Below are 13891 nucleotides of genomic sequence, written 5' to 3'. Positions count from 1 at the left end.
GCACCTCCTCTGGCCTCAGAAAACGGCTTCCCAGTTTCACCCGGCGGTGCCCTCTTTCCCGAGTCAAAGCTCCCATCATCCCTCCATCCTCTGCGCTACGAAGTTTGAGTCGGTCCTCCTCCCCTGGACCCACGGGAAGTCCCTCCGGCGTTCCCCTCGCCTCCGTGCGTCGCCACCGCGCCCTCCGTCGCTCCCTCCCCGCCCCATCTGCCCTCCCCATCTGCCCTCCCCGCGGCCAGTCCTGGGCTCCCGTCCGCGGAACCTTGTCCTACTTCGCTTGTCCTCGCTCTGGCCGCTGCCGCCCGGAACCGGCGCAGAGAAGGCGGCGGGTCCCGTGACCGCGCAGAGCCCCCCGCGGGGGCGGCCGGAGTCGGGGACGGCGCGGAAGGCGGGGCGCGTGGGAAGAAAGGGGGTTTTGTGCGGCGCCCGGCGGGCTGGCGCCCCCTTCTGCGTCCCGCGCGCCCGGCCCTGCTCGCGCCCGCGCATTGCGCCGCAGTCTCGGCGGCGGCGGCGGCTGCGGGACGCGCGGTGTGCGGTGGGGACCTCGCAAGGTGAGTGCGGAGGCCCGGCCCGGCCGGCCCGCTTACTTGCTGCGTGACCTTGGGCAAGTTTCTGGACCTCTCTGAGCCTGAGGATCCGGGCGTAGGCGAGGGCGGGCCGCGGGCCTGACTGCTGTGGGCGACGGGGAGGGTCGCCCGCCTCGGCTTCCTGGGGTCCCCGCGCACCCGAGGGCGCGGTCGGCGGCGCCTCTCCTAGGGCAGGCGTACAGGGCACTGTCCCGGCTTCGGCGCCCCAAGCCACGCGGCCCCTCGTTCCCTGCCTCCGCCGCGCAGCCTGCAGGAGCCAGTGGGCGAGCTGCGCAGCAGCCGAGGATGCCCCCGGCCGGAGGTAGGGGGCTGCTGAGCTAGCCTAGCGTCTCTGTCGTCTTCCTCCGGGAAGGGTCCGAGCGCTCGAGCCACTCGAGTCGGAAACTCGGGTCCCAAGGCAGTCGGATCCTCTGACCTCAGGCTTCCTCTCTCGTCCCCTGCTGTCCCAACACAGGTAAAAGGGGGTGGCCACGGGGCCCGGGAGTGGGAGTAGCTCCTGCTCCCACCGAAGAGTGGACCGGCCTGACCTCTCCAGCAACCCCCCACCTCTGAACGCCCCGGCTCCCTTCTTGCTTCCCAGCGATAACCCTAGTTACAGCTCACACAGCCCAACCAAGAGTGAGGACCGCAGCGGTGGTTAGCAGGGGAGTCTGGCCTGGGAAGACCTGGGAGGACCTGAGGGGAGGAAATTTCCCATCACTTAGGCAGAGCGAGTGAGGGCTAGGAGTGAGAGAGGCAGCCAGTGAAGGTAAGTATAATCCGTAGGAAATCTTGCCTGACCTCTTAACTTAGATCCCTGCTGTATCATCAGCCATGCAGACCTGGGTCCTCGTGTTCTCCCAACTCTGGCTCTTAAAGAGCGTGTTCGTTTCCTTCCTGGGGCCACAATGGCTCCAGATTTGACTCTGCTGGTGGCCCAGAGTTAGCCCTAGCCCTCTCTGGGCATCCGCCTCCCTTTTCCCTGAGAGTGTAAATGCACGGAGATCCTCCGAAAGAGAAGCTGCTTCCAGAGCTGATGGCCAGGGCAGGGGGGTGGGGGGTTGGCCTCTCCTTGTACCCTTCTCCAGTACACTCCAAGTTGTAGGCTTTCACAAAAGATGGGTGGGGGAAGGAGCCACTGGAGAGAGGCCAGACTGGCAGGGACAGGGTCTTTGTCCCAGCTGGCTTCTGAGCCAGGAGATCCGGTGGGAAAGCCCGTGCCAGGCAGAGGGGAATGACTGGGAGCAGAGTAGGAGGGATGGAGGGGGCAGAGGATGTTGGGCACCAGGGAAGCTTCCTTACAAGTCCTTGTGGGGAGGAAGCAGGGGAGGCTGCAGTATCTGGGTTCAGTCTAGGAGGCCCTCCTGGAGGAGGAATGGCTGGGCAGGGAAGTCGGGGCTTTACCGTTGAGGAAGGAGGCTTAGGGTCGGCCCCTGAGGGCAGGGGAAAGTGGGACCACAGCTGTGCTCCCAACCCCACCCCATGGATCTGTGGGTTTGGCTCGCCAGCCCCCAGGGGCTGCCTGAACCTGCAGGTGCTCAGGCCTCTCACACAGAATGCCATCTTTGCACCCCACCTACGCACGTCTTTCACACACAGGAACCCGTCTCTAGGTGGCTTATAATTTCCAAGTGTCTACATGCTGTTTAGGGAACAGCGACAAAGAATCGGTATGTGTTCAGCACAGACTCTTTTTCTCTGAATGTTTGACGGATGGCTGCACAGATCTGGAACTCAAGTGTACGGAGAGCTGGTTGCACAGTGCCTCTCATCATTGCGTTATTAGCGTTCACTGGGCATCTACTCTATGTCTGGTGCTGGCATGCGCACAGGGTGCTTTCTGTTGTAGATTATAGTTGAGTAAGTAGATAATAGATAATGATACCTATATATAAATGGCAGCTAGATAGGCAGATAGAAAGACAGGGAGATCACACAAAGCACATGGCCACATCAAAATGCATAAGGTAGTAATGATGGTGCTTTTTTTTTTCTTTACAATTGAGAAAACAGAGGCTCAGCGATGGTAAGGACCTTGGCTTAGGTCACACAATGAGTTGACGACACCTCTTGGTACTGAGGAATGGGATCAGAAACAGAGTTAGTGGTGATTCTGGTATATGCTACCCATATGGGGTGACAGAGAGCCAGAGGAAGTCCATCCTGAAGTCTAACCGCACCTTTCATCTTTCCTCCTCAACTTCTTCCATCAGTTTGCAGCATGATCCCACTGCTTCTGTCCCTGCTGGCAGCCCTGGTACTGACCCAGGCCCCTGCAGCCCTAGCTGACGATCTGAAAGAGGACAGCTCAGGTGAGCAACCCTCCAGAGGACCGTTGTCTCTCTGCAGCATCTCCCCTAGGACAGAAAGCCGTCTCAGTTCAACCCCAGCCACCTGCTTCCAGCCCGGGTACCGGGAAGGAGACAGGCGTGGAAGCTCTGTGGGCAAGGGTTGGCGCCAACAGGGATGAGGTGGGGACCCTGGAAGGTGGGGGAGTCTTGGAGTCAGGGCTGCAAAGGGCCCCGAAGGCAAGAGGCTAAGGGGGGAGGATCCGATTCAGGACCCTGGGCAGGGCTCAGCATCCAGAGCTGGGCGAAGGCACCCTAAGCGGGTTGGTCCTGGGGGGCGGGGCTTGGAGCCACGCGCACAGGCGCACTGCGTCCTGCGTCTGGCTGCAGCGGGCTTTGACCCCTGTCCACAGAGGACCGAGCCTTCCGCGTGCGCATTGGCACCGCGCAGCTGCGGGGCGTGCTGGGCGGCGCCCTGACCATCCCATGCCACGTCCACCACCTGCGGCCGCTGACCAGCCGCCGGGCCGCGCCGGGCTTTCCCCGGGTCAAGTGGACCTTTCTGTCTGGGGACCGGGAGGCGGAGGTGCTGGTGGCGCGCGGTCTGCGGGTTAAGGTAAACGAAGCCTACAGGTTCAGAGTGGCGCTGCCCGCCTACCCCGCATCGCTCACTGATGTGTCTCTGGTGCTGAGCGAGCTGCGGCCCAATGACTCCGGGGTCTATCGCTGCGAGGTCCAGCACGGTATCGACGACAGCAGTGACGCTGTGGAGGTCAAGGTCAAAGGTGAGAAGACAGCGTGGAGTGAGGACCCTCCAGAGAGGGAGGAAAGGACTCTGGCCCCGCAGGGAGCTGAGTGTGAGAAGGCTTGGCAAACCTTGCACGTGAAAGGCACAAGCTGAATTGGAAAAGGTGGGCGGGAAACAGTCCCGCAAGCCCTAGAGTGAGCACAATCGGACTTGGCCTTTTGTGAACAGGGAGTGACAGGGAGGGAGGTCAGTGTGCTGGTGATCGTCAGGCTCAGGAGTCCTCTCTGCTCCTCAGGGGTCGTCTTCCTCTACCGAGAGGGCTCTGCCCGCTATGCCTTCTCCTTTGCTGGAGCCCAGGAAGCCTGTGCTCGCATAGGTGCCCAGATCGCCACCCCTGAGCAGCTCTATGCTGCCTACCTCGGCGGCTATGAGCAGTGTGATGCCGGCTGGCTGTCCGACCAGACAGTGAGGTGGGCTGGGGGCGTGGACCAGGGGCCCTTGATCATTCATATCCGGGTGCTTGCTGCCTCCACCCTCCACCGAGGTTCCCTAGGGCTCCCTGCCTCTGGGAAGAAAACTGGCCCGAGGAGAGTGGATGAAGCCCTGCCTGGGGCGTACTTTCCTGCATCCTGACATCCACATCTCCACTTGTCACACAGCAGTGGGGTTGATATGGGACAGCCTCCTGGGGGAAGATACCAGTCCTTAGGCTCTCCCTCTCTCTTAGGTACCCCATCCAGAACCCACGGGAGGCCTGCTATGGAGACATGGACGGCTACCCTGGAGTCCGGAACTACGGAGTGGTGGGTCCCGAGGACCTCTACGATGTCTACTGTTATGCCGAGGACCTAAATGGTGATTGAGAGTGAGAAGCCCTTCTGCAACAAGGCCCCTGGTTTCTTCTGGGGCCTCCAGTAGACTTCACGTGTCTAAGGGCGGACTAGGCAGGCAGTTGATGTACTCTTCCAAACACTGTCCCAGAAGCAAGTCCATGAGCCAACCTGACAGGTAGCTGCCAACTGGGGGTGAGTGGTGGTGTTGCCAGACCCTAGATAGAGTGAAGAACTGGGGTCAGGCTCCTCTACACACTCGTTTTCATCTTGGGTTTCATGCAGACCTTAATACTGTCAGGTGGGCAAGGTGACCCCAAGTCAGGAATGAGCTTGCCTAGGGACCTGTAAGAGTCCAGGGTGGAAGGCCTGCCGACTGCCTGATGACCCAGCTCCTCTTCTCACTCAGGAGAACTGTTTCTAGGCGCCCCTCCCGGCAAGCTGACCTGGGAGGAGGCCGGGACTACTGTCTGGAACGGGGCGCACAGATTGCCAGTACAGGCCAGCTGTATGCAGCCTGGAATGGTGGCCTGGACCGATGCAGCCCCGGCTGGCTGGCTGATGGCAGCGTGCGCTACCCCATCGTCACTCCCAGCCAGCGCTGTGGTGGGGGTCTGCCGGGAGTCAAGACCCTCTTCCTCTTCCCCAACCAGACCGGCTTCCCCAGCAAGCAGAACCGCTTCAATGTCTACTGCTTCCGAGGTGAGTGGCCTCAGACGCGGGCGCCGGGCCTGGAAGTCTAGCCTCGCCTTCACCGTCTTCTTGGTCATTTGCCCACAGGGGGCTGAATGGTGCTCAGCTTGTCGTCTAGGGTCTGGGCATCTTCCCTGTGTCCTCTGCATCATTTCACCTGCCTCCCCCTCAGTAGTCTGTACCAGTTCCCGCCAGTTCCAAAGTTGCCTCAGTCCCCACATCTCTGTCAGCATATTGGCCAGCACAGGTGGCTGACACTCTTTCCCACCCACGAACCAACTGTCCCGGTTCTTCAGTGAGCCACAAGCCCAGGAGCTCCTGAGTGTGCCCCAGACCCTACAGCTTACAGGTGTCAGGTCTTTCAACATGGGATGCTGATGAGTGGACAGAGGGTGGTACCTGGAAGTCAGCTGGGTGCCGGTTCTGAGCTAAGCACTCTGTCCTGAAGGAAACAGTAAGAGACATCAGTGGGGAGGGGCGGGGAGAGAAGATGGAGGACAGGCAGCGGGGATGCTGCTTTGCTGGTCTGGAGTGGGATGGAGCAAGCTCACTGGAACAGGTCAGAGGGCCAGGGACACACAGTCCTGTCTGTCCTGGCCGGAGACAGCCCTCTGGGGTCCTCTGAGCCCAATTCTGCTTTGGAGACATTGGCTCTCTGTCCTGTGTTCCTTCCCCAGGGGACAAGGCAGTTCATCCATCCTAAGCCACTGAGTAGAGCACGCAGAAGGTGCTCCCTCCCTTTTTCCCGTTGCCTTAGTGAGCTCCAAGCTCCCCAGACAGTGATGTGCCTGGGGGATGGAGTCCGTACCCTTCTCAACCCAGACTCAGGCTACAAAGTACAGCGACTGCTCCATCCGCCCACTCTGTGTTCCCTCACTTCGGGGAGCAGCTCGTTCTGACGTTCCAGACCCCTCTGAAGGAAAATGAGCCCCCCACACACACACACTTTGTCTTATAACGTCTCAAGTGTTCCTTTTATTGTGTATTTAATGTGTTTATTGCTGATGTCTGTTTTCTCAGGATGGGCTTTCCCCAGCATTCTCTATACCCTACCCAGAAAATGCTCGGCTGAAAACTAGCAGGCACCCCATTAGTACCCGAGGGAGGAGTGGATGACGTTCCAGGGTGCCCTTGGGCCCCCTGTGAGAAGCTGTGGAAGGATGAAGCACGTTCCAGGGCCTGTTGCCTCAAATGCAGGCCATGCCCTAGAAGGACTCAGCTGCCTACTTAGCTCTCCATTGGCCTTTTCCTCTTGCCGCAGACTCTGCCCAGCCCTCTGCCTTCTCTGAGGCCTCCAGCCCAGCCTCTGATGGACTAGAGGCCATTGTCACCGTGACAGAGAAACTGGAGGAACTGCAATTGCCTCGGGAAGCTATGGAGAGCGAGTCCCGGGGGGCCATCTACTCCATTCCCATCATGGAGGATGGGGGAGGAGGCAGCTCCTCCCCAGAAGACCCATCAGAGGCCCCTAGGATTCTTCTAGGTAACTTCACCTTGGATTCTAACCACCTGAGAGAAGTTGGGGGCAGGAGGGCAAGCCCAGGTGGATGCTGGGGTCACAGCTGCCGTAATTCTGGCCTGACCTTTCCAGCAGCTCCACCACACGAGGCATCGTTCCTTTCCCTCTCACAAACGTGGTATCCAAGTAAATTCCACCTCCAGTTCTCTGCAGCTAGAGAAGCATGTGTTTAGCGGGTGCTGTCTGGGAAGGAAATACATTCTTTACCTATCCCCAGATAGATAAGACTGGGAAATGCAACATCCTTGTCTGCCCGAGCTAGAGGCAGCTTGCAGACCCCTGCAGAGTGTGCCTCACAATGTAGCCCGGGGTCAGAGTTCTTCCCAGCAGACAGTGCACCCGACACCTCTCTCCCAGGTCTCCCAGGTGCCCTCCCTCCCCCAGGCCCCACGGTTCTCCAGGCCCCACCCTTCCCCAGCTTGCTCTGGGGGTGCTGTCCCTGGTGCTGAACTGTTTTGCTGTGGTCAGAATCGGAAACCCAATCCAGCGCACCACCTACCGTGTCCTCGGAAGAGGAAGCCCTAGAGGAAGAAGAAAGATACAAAGACACAGAGGCTCTGGAGGAGGAGAAGGAGCCGGAGGACCTGTGGGTGTGGCCCAGGGAGCTCAGCAGCCCTCTCCCCACTGGCTTCGAAACAGAGCAGTCACTCTCCCAGGTGTCCCCACCAGCCGGGGACAGGGACGTTCTGCAGCTGGGTGCATCACCTTCTCCCAGGCCTCCCAGGGTCCGTGGACCACCTGCAGAGACTTTACTCCCCCAAGGGAGGGAAGTCTCACATCCACTCCAGATGGGGCAAGAGAAGGTAGTGGGGGAAACTGGAAGCCCCGAGCTCTCTGGGGTCCCTCGAGAGAGTGAGGAGGCAGGGAGCTCCAGCTTGGAGGATGGCCCTTCCCTGCTTCCAGCCACGTGGGCCCCTGAGGGTGCCAGGGAGCTGGAGACCCCCTCAGGAGAGAAGTCTGGAAGAACTGTTCTGGCAGGGACCTCAGTGCAGGCCCAGCCAGTCCTGCCCACCGACAGTGCCAGCCGAGGCGGAGTGGCGGTGGCTCCCTCATCAGGTAATTCTGCCGAAGGCTCCATGCCCCCATTCTTCCTTTTTCTCCTTCTCCAGCTCTGGGCCACCTGACATGTAGGCCTTTAATCCGCCTTCTCCCCGGACCCTCTGGTCCTTTGCTCTCATCCTTGTGGATCTCCAGACTTGGGTGTCCCATCTTGCACTTCCACCCCGTCCTCTGTTCCTCTCCGCTACTCAAGCCCACTGCTGACCCGTGGGCTCTCTGCTGTAGCTCACATCTCACTGGTCACACAGAATGTCCTCACGCCTCTTCCCGGTGCCCTCACCACCCATCACACCCTCTGAAGCCAGGCCTGTCATCTGCTGCCCCCCCTCCCCTGTACCCTTTGTCTCATCCCTTTAATCACCTCTCAGCGATTCCGGGGAAGCCTGAGAGACCATACCTGCCCCTCGCCTCTGGGGACCAGAATATTCAGCCCAAAGAGCCTTAAGCCACTACTTCTGTGAAGTAATTTTTTTGACTGTTTCGTGGAAAACAAGCCTTGGAAATAAATCTCTATTAAAGTGCTTTGTACCCACCGTTGACACCCTGTCCATTTCCAGCTGTCTTCTCTGCTCACAACTGAGTCTGAATCGGGAATCTCTGGTCCCATGTATACCCTCTCCATCCCTCTGTGTCTCTCCATGTGTCTCTTCTCCATTCCTCTTCAGCCAGCATCCTTGCTGTCCCCACAGGGCAGCGGCCCCTTGCTGTCCTCTCTGTCTCTCCTTGGGCCATCTACACTTCCCCTCATACTACTGAGACCCCAGACTTGACTGTACACATCCCCAAGGGAGTTCCCTGTCACCTACAGAAGAAGCCCACCCAGCCAGGGTGTGGGGTGGTACCTACCCGGGCAGGTCCTGCATGGGCCCAGTTCTCCGGCTTCCCAAGGTTTACGCACACCATCTTCCTTCCGGTGTCCACTAAGAGACAGTACTGCTGCCCCCTGTGCCCAGTGCCCCCCTCCCGCACTAACCCTGCACTAATGACCACCCCCAACCCCAGGAGAAATGGGTTCATGCTCTTCAACACCAAGGATCTGTCTCGCATGGAGGGGGGGTGATGGGAGGAAAGGAACTGGCTTCCACCGTCTGAGAGGACCCTTCTGGCCCAGAAGCAGAGGTTCCCATCAGAAGCCCTCAGCCAAGGCTGAGTCCTCCCCGGTTCTCACCACTCCTCCATGGCCCAAGTGGAGGAGCACCCCCATGTCATCATCAGCTCACCCATTTCAGCTGTGACCTTTTCTGCCCGCTGGCCTTGGAGGGGGTGTAGTGAGAAGGGGATTTCTACAATATCAGCCCTACCCATAGAGGGAGCCAGAGGGCCCACGCCTGCTATGTTGGAGGTGGGAAAGAAATACTGTCTGGCTCAGTGGGGTGCAAAAGGAGGAAGGAGACCCCAAAAGGAGTCCCTTCACCCCACACTGCCCAGCCAAGGTCCAGGCCCAGTAGCCCACAGCCAGAGTGGGACTTATGCCTTAGTGAGCAGGGGGACCAAGGACGGGGCTTAGGAGTGTCTCTCCCAAGGTTAGAGGGCTGCCCAGGAAGCGGAGGAGAGTGGAGGAACAGAAACGATGAGGCCTTCGAGGAGCTCAGGACTCTCACTTCATCACCTGACACCAGGCTTCACCTCACTGGGGAGACTGTTGGTGGAGGAAGTGAGGAAGGGATGCTCGGAAGGCTGATTGGTCCAGTCTATCTTAGCTAGGTCATCCAGCAAATTAGCTCAGCTTCTCCTCCCCGCACCCCTGCCCGTGACAGCACGAAGCATTACGGGCCTTGTGGCTGCTGGTGGGAATAGTTCGGAGGGACCTGGCCCACACTGCTGGTTAAAGAGAAGCCACTTTCTCTGGTCTTCGAGACCGGAATGGAGCAGATGCCGGCAGCTCCTCCAGCACCTAGGCAGGGCCCAGAGAGAAGGCTGGGGAAGGCGGGTAGCCCGGCCCGAGACTGGCAGGAATCCAGGCCTCATAACTGACTGACAGCCCAGGGCTTCTCCCCTTTCTTCTTCCCGTCAGCTGATCCGGGCTCACACTGGTGGGAGCATGATGGCCTTCAGCAAGGATGAGCCAGTTAGAGTGAGGAGAGAAGCCCAGAACTAGGGGGTGGGCTCCAGAGAGGGCCAGCTCTAGGCGGAACTGTTACCTCCCTGGTCTGGAAGGTGTCTGGGCTGGGGGGCCCTGAACCACCTTCTGGAGAGCTCTGCCCAGCATCGCCCCTCACGCCCCTCCACTTCGCTTCTCTTCCTGTCAGGTGACTGTATTCCCAGCCCCTGCCACAATGGTGGGACGTGCTTGGAGGAGAAGGAGGGTTTCCGCTGCCTCTGTTTGCCAGGCTATGGGGGGGACCTGTGCGATGTTGGTGAGTGTGTTTGAGGGGCGCGGAGGCAGGTCGCAAGGCTGGACCCTACCCCAATATACTAATTCCCAAGGTGGAGGGAGGTCACTGGTTTGGGCCTTGTTCCGTAGCTGGTCTGAGCCTCACTCTCACTGGCCTGCCTCCGGGGCAGGGATGAGGGTAGACTCTTCTCCAGCATGGAGGACTGCACAGGCCAGGGCTGATGAGCCAGCTGACCCAGCCACTGCCCAAGCACCGCCGAGGGCTCCTGGGACGCTCTAGAGTGGCTCTAAGCCCTCCCTCCTGCTGCTAGCCGGCCAGCTGAAGAAGCCAATCTGAGACCTGGCCGCCTAAAAACGCTCCCTCCCCCTGTGCCCCAGGCCTCCACTTCTGCAGCCCTGGCTGGGAAGCCTTCCAGGGTGCCTGCTACAAGCACTTTTCCACGCGGAGGAGCTGGGAGGAGGCAGAAAGTCAGTGCCGAGCACTAGGTGCGCATCTGACCAGCATCTGCACCCCCGAGGAGCAGGACTTCGTCAACGGTGGGTGGAGCCTGGCTTCCTGCGCATGCTCCGCACCAAGCCCACTCCTCACTCCTCCCCGCCCCCACTCCTTTCTCCCTACGTCCCACTCCTCTCTCTCTCTCTCCTCCCTCTCCTCCTCCTCCTCCCCTCCTCCTCCCCTCCTTCTCTCTCTCTCTCTCTCTCTCTCTCTCTCTTCTCTCTCTCTCTCTCTCTCTCTCTCTCTCTCTCTCTCTCTCTCTCTCTCTCCCTTCCCTCACTCCTTCTGCCTCTCACTCACTGGGAGGCGTGCTGTGGGGTGAATGGGCAACATGTCCTACATTTGCCGGGCTGCCTCGACTGCCGGGCTCCCCGTTTCCCAGTGCCTCTGCTTCCCTAACTCTGTGGTAACAAGGTTTGCTGTCCTCTTTCCCTCCCCAAGTGCTATTCTCCACCTGCATGCCCTGGCTTCCGTGGGGTGTGGAGGTTACTTAAGAAGCCAGGGAGACAGTCTAGAGAGGTGATGTAGTCGGTTAAGAGCCCTGGCTGCTTTCCTGAAGGATCCAGGGTTCCATTCCCAGCACTCACAGGACACAACCATCTAGTTCCTGGGACTCTGAAGCTCTCTGGCCTCTGAGGACACTGTACACAAGTGATACACAGACATTTATGCAGATGAAATACCCATATACATAAAATAAAAATTAAGCCGGGTGGTGGTGGCGGCGGGGGGGCAGCGGGCAGCGGCGCCGCACGCCTTTTATCCCAGCACTTGGGAGGCAGAGGCAGGCGGATCTCTGTGAGTTCGAGGCCAGCCTGGTCTACAAAGCGAGTTCCAGGAAAGGCACAAAAAACTACACAGAGAAACCCTGTCTCGAAAAACCAAAAATAAATAAAAAATAAAAATTAAAAATTAAAAACCTTCAAAAGAAAAGAATTTAGGGAGTCTTTATGGCATTAAATATAATTATCTTACCTGGGGAAAAAGAGAGAAAAGAGGGATGGAGACCGTCTGTTGGTGGTGCTGCTCCTGGTAGAGGAGCCTGTTCCTGAGCCAGCAGCCACAAGCCAGCAAGACTTAGGGAGCAGGTTTTTGGATGGACTCCCTACAGGGTCAGTCACTGCCTGGGCACACAGGGCTTACTGCCCACTGCATCTCTGGTTCTTCTCCCCAGATCGCTACCGGGAGTACCAGTGGATTGGTCTCAACGACCGGACCATCGAGGGTGACTTCTTGTGGTCCGATGGTGCCCCTCTGGTGAGGACTCTCTTACTGCAATGTCGGCTGGGTCACTTCCTGGATGCCCTTCTGCCCCATCTTTCCCCTGGACCCCTTCTTTTCTTGTCTCTGTCTCCTCTTTCCTGCAAAGCCCCTTCTCTTGTCTCTGATCCCTCCTGCGCCCTTCCCAGTCACCTCCGTTACACCCCAAGCCCTCCCTCCAGTTCTTGGAGGCCATCCATTCCTCCTGGTACTTCTGGGGTTTAAGCTTCTCACCACCTCCTCCACTCCCCCTTCCCAGCTCTATGAAAACTGGAACCCTGGGCAGCCTGACAGCTACTTCCTGTCTGGGGAGAACTGTGTGGTCATGGTGTGGCATGACCAGGGACAGTGGAGTGATGTGCCTTGCAACTACCACCTCTCCTACACCTGCAAGATGGGCCTTGGTGAGGGCTGGCAAGGGGAAGGAAGGGTGGCTGGGGCTGCCGCTTACAAAAGGAGAGAGAGCAAAGCTACCCAGAAGAGCCCATCAGGGGCACCCCAGACTGCGGGAGGGTGACACATTACATTGGCCCGCTCAGAAACCCCTAATTTTTCTTGTCAGTCGTGGCCACTCCTTTCCTCCCCATCAAGTTTCTGGGAGCCATCATCCACAAGCCAGGCTCCCACTTCTAACTGTGCGCCCCTTGCAGTGTCCTGTGGGCCTCCGCCACAGCTGCCCCTGGCTCAAATATTTGGTCGTCCCCGGCTGCGCTACGCGGTGGACACCGTACTACGATACCGGTGCCGAGAGGGGCTGGCCCAGCGCAACCTGCCTTTGATCCGCTGCCAGGAGAACGGGCTCTGGGAGGCCCCTCAGATTTCCTGTGTGCCCCGAAGGCCGGTGAGTGACAAGAGAGAGCGGGTGGGGGCCACCAGCTACTTGGTCACTCTGCCTGTCATTCACTGACTGTGTGAGCTTGGAGTGACCACTGCCTCTCTCTGAGGCCAACAGAAGGAAGTGAGCTGGAGCTCTGGAGACCCCTTAGGTGCAGGTGGATGAGAACATGCAACCACTCTTGGGCCCCTAAGGGCAGGGCAAGTCTTTTGATGAGGTGGGGAGTTAAATCAAGGACTCAGGGTACTGAGGAGACTAAGGGAGAGCCCAGTGTGGAGGGTGAGGATGTGTGTCTTCCCTAGGCCCGTGCTCTGCGCTCAGCGGACACCCCAGGAGGACCACAAGGACGGCTCCCAAGGCACAGGAAGGCACTGTTGACACCTCCATCCAGTCTTTAGGGAGCCGGCCTGGAATACTGCTGCCCTCAGCACTGCCCTGTCTCTTCAGCTGCCTGTCCACTTCCTGTAACAGGGAGTGGCATGAGAGGGGTGGGACTGGACAGTGCCGGAAGGGGTCCCTGGGAAACACTTGGATGGCTGCACCCAGCCTAGGCCCTCTCTATTATACCCGGCCCTCAGGTTTTACCCTCAGGACAATGGGTAAGTCCCTAAGTGCCTCAACTTCTCTCTTATGTCAGCTGCCTCCTGGTCCCTCAGTTTCTCTAGGGGACACTGTGCTACTCATTCTTAATTTTCAAAGTGTTTTCAGGATGGAGTGCCAGCAAAACCAGATGGGAATAAAACTGTTTGAACCCAAACAAGTGTGATGCTTCTGTGTGAGTGTGGACAGACAGTGCTGGGCAGAACCTCCAAGGGTAGGTGTGAGTAGGGCCGCTGAAATTATTAGCTTGCAAAATGGTCAGAGAAGTCACCAAGAAGGTGGTGCAAAAGAGTTGCCCAGCTGGTTGAGGATTCATCACTGCCTGCATGGGGACACCAGCCGAATGAAGAGTCCAGTTTGGGGAGAGGAGGCCTCCTGGTGGCTTCATTCCGAGCTTCAGAGAGTGCCTCCAGGAACTGCAGCGATGAAGGGAAGGCTGGGTGATGGACGGAGAAGCAGGAGGATGGAAATTTTAAAAAACAAGGTAAGAAGGACCAGTGTCCTCCGCCACGCCAAGGCTCTCACAGGCTGTGACCAGTAGAGGGCGCAGCGGATACAGGTATGTGATTCTAGACGCCGTGATGGACCGAGACCAGAGAGAGGCCAAAAGGCCACCAGGCGGCGGCGTGGCCTTTCTGTCATGCGGGGACTGTTGGAGGGGA

General features: G+C 58.8%; 1 protein-coding gene across 1 annotated transcript; it reads left to right on the top strand.

Annotated features, from left to right (window-relative positions):
• The first annotated feature begins 268 nt into the window (after nucleotides 1-268).
• Bcan (brevican) lies at nucleotides 269-13386 on the top strand. The gene is given in 17 exon segments (XM_028857645.2): nucleotides 269-551; nucleotides 2780-2878; nucleotides 3268-3639; nucleotides 3898-4072; nucleotides 4330-4457; nucleotides 4842-4886; nucleotides 4889-5134; nucleotides 6387-6608; nucleotides 7113-7394; nucleotides 7397-7446; nucleotides 7448-7700; nucleotides 9953-10060; nucleotides 10417-10575; nucleotides 11709-11791; nucleotides 12054-12198; nucleotides 12445-12635; nucleotides 12932-13386. Coding segments are annotated over 16 exon segments (2646 nt in total). The 5' UTR covers nucleotides 269-551; nucleotides 2780-2787; the 3' UTR covers nucleotides 13028-13386.
• The last annotated feature ends 505 nt before the right edge of the window (nucleotides 13387-13891 follow it).

The sequence above is a fragment of the Peromyscus leucopus genome, chromosome 6 (genome assembly GCF_004664715.2).
Source record: "Peromyscus leucopus breed LL Stock chromosome 6, UCI_PerLeu_2.1, whole genome shotgun sequence".
NCBI classification, from domain to species: Eukaryota; Metazoa; Chordata; class Mammalia; order Rodentia; family Cricetidae; genus Peromyscus; species Peromyscus leucopus.
This window is presented reverse-complemented; position numbering and strand designations above follow the sequence as displayed.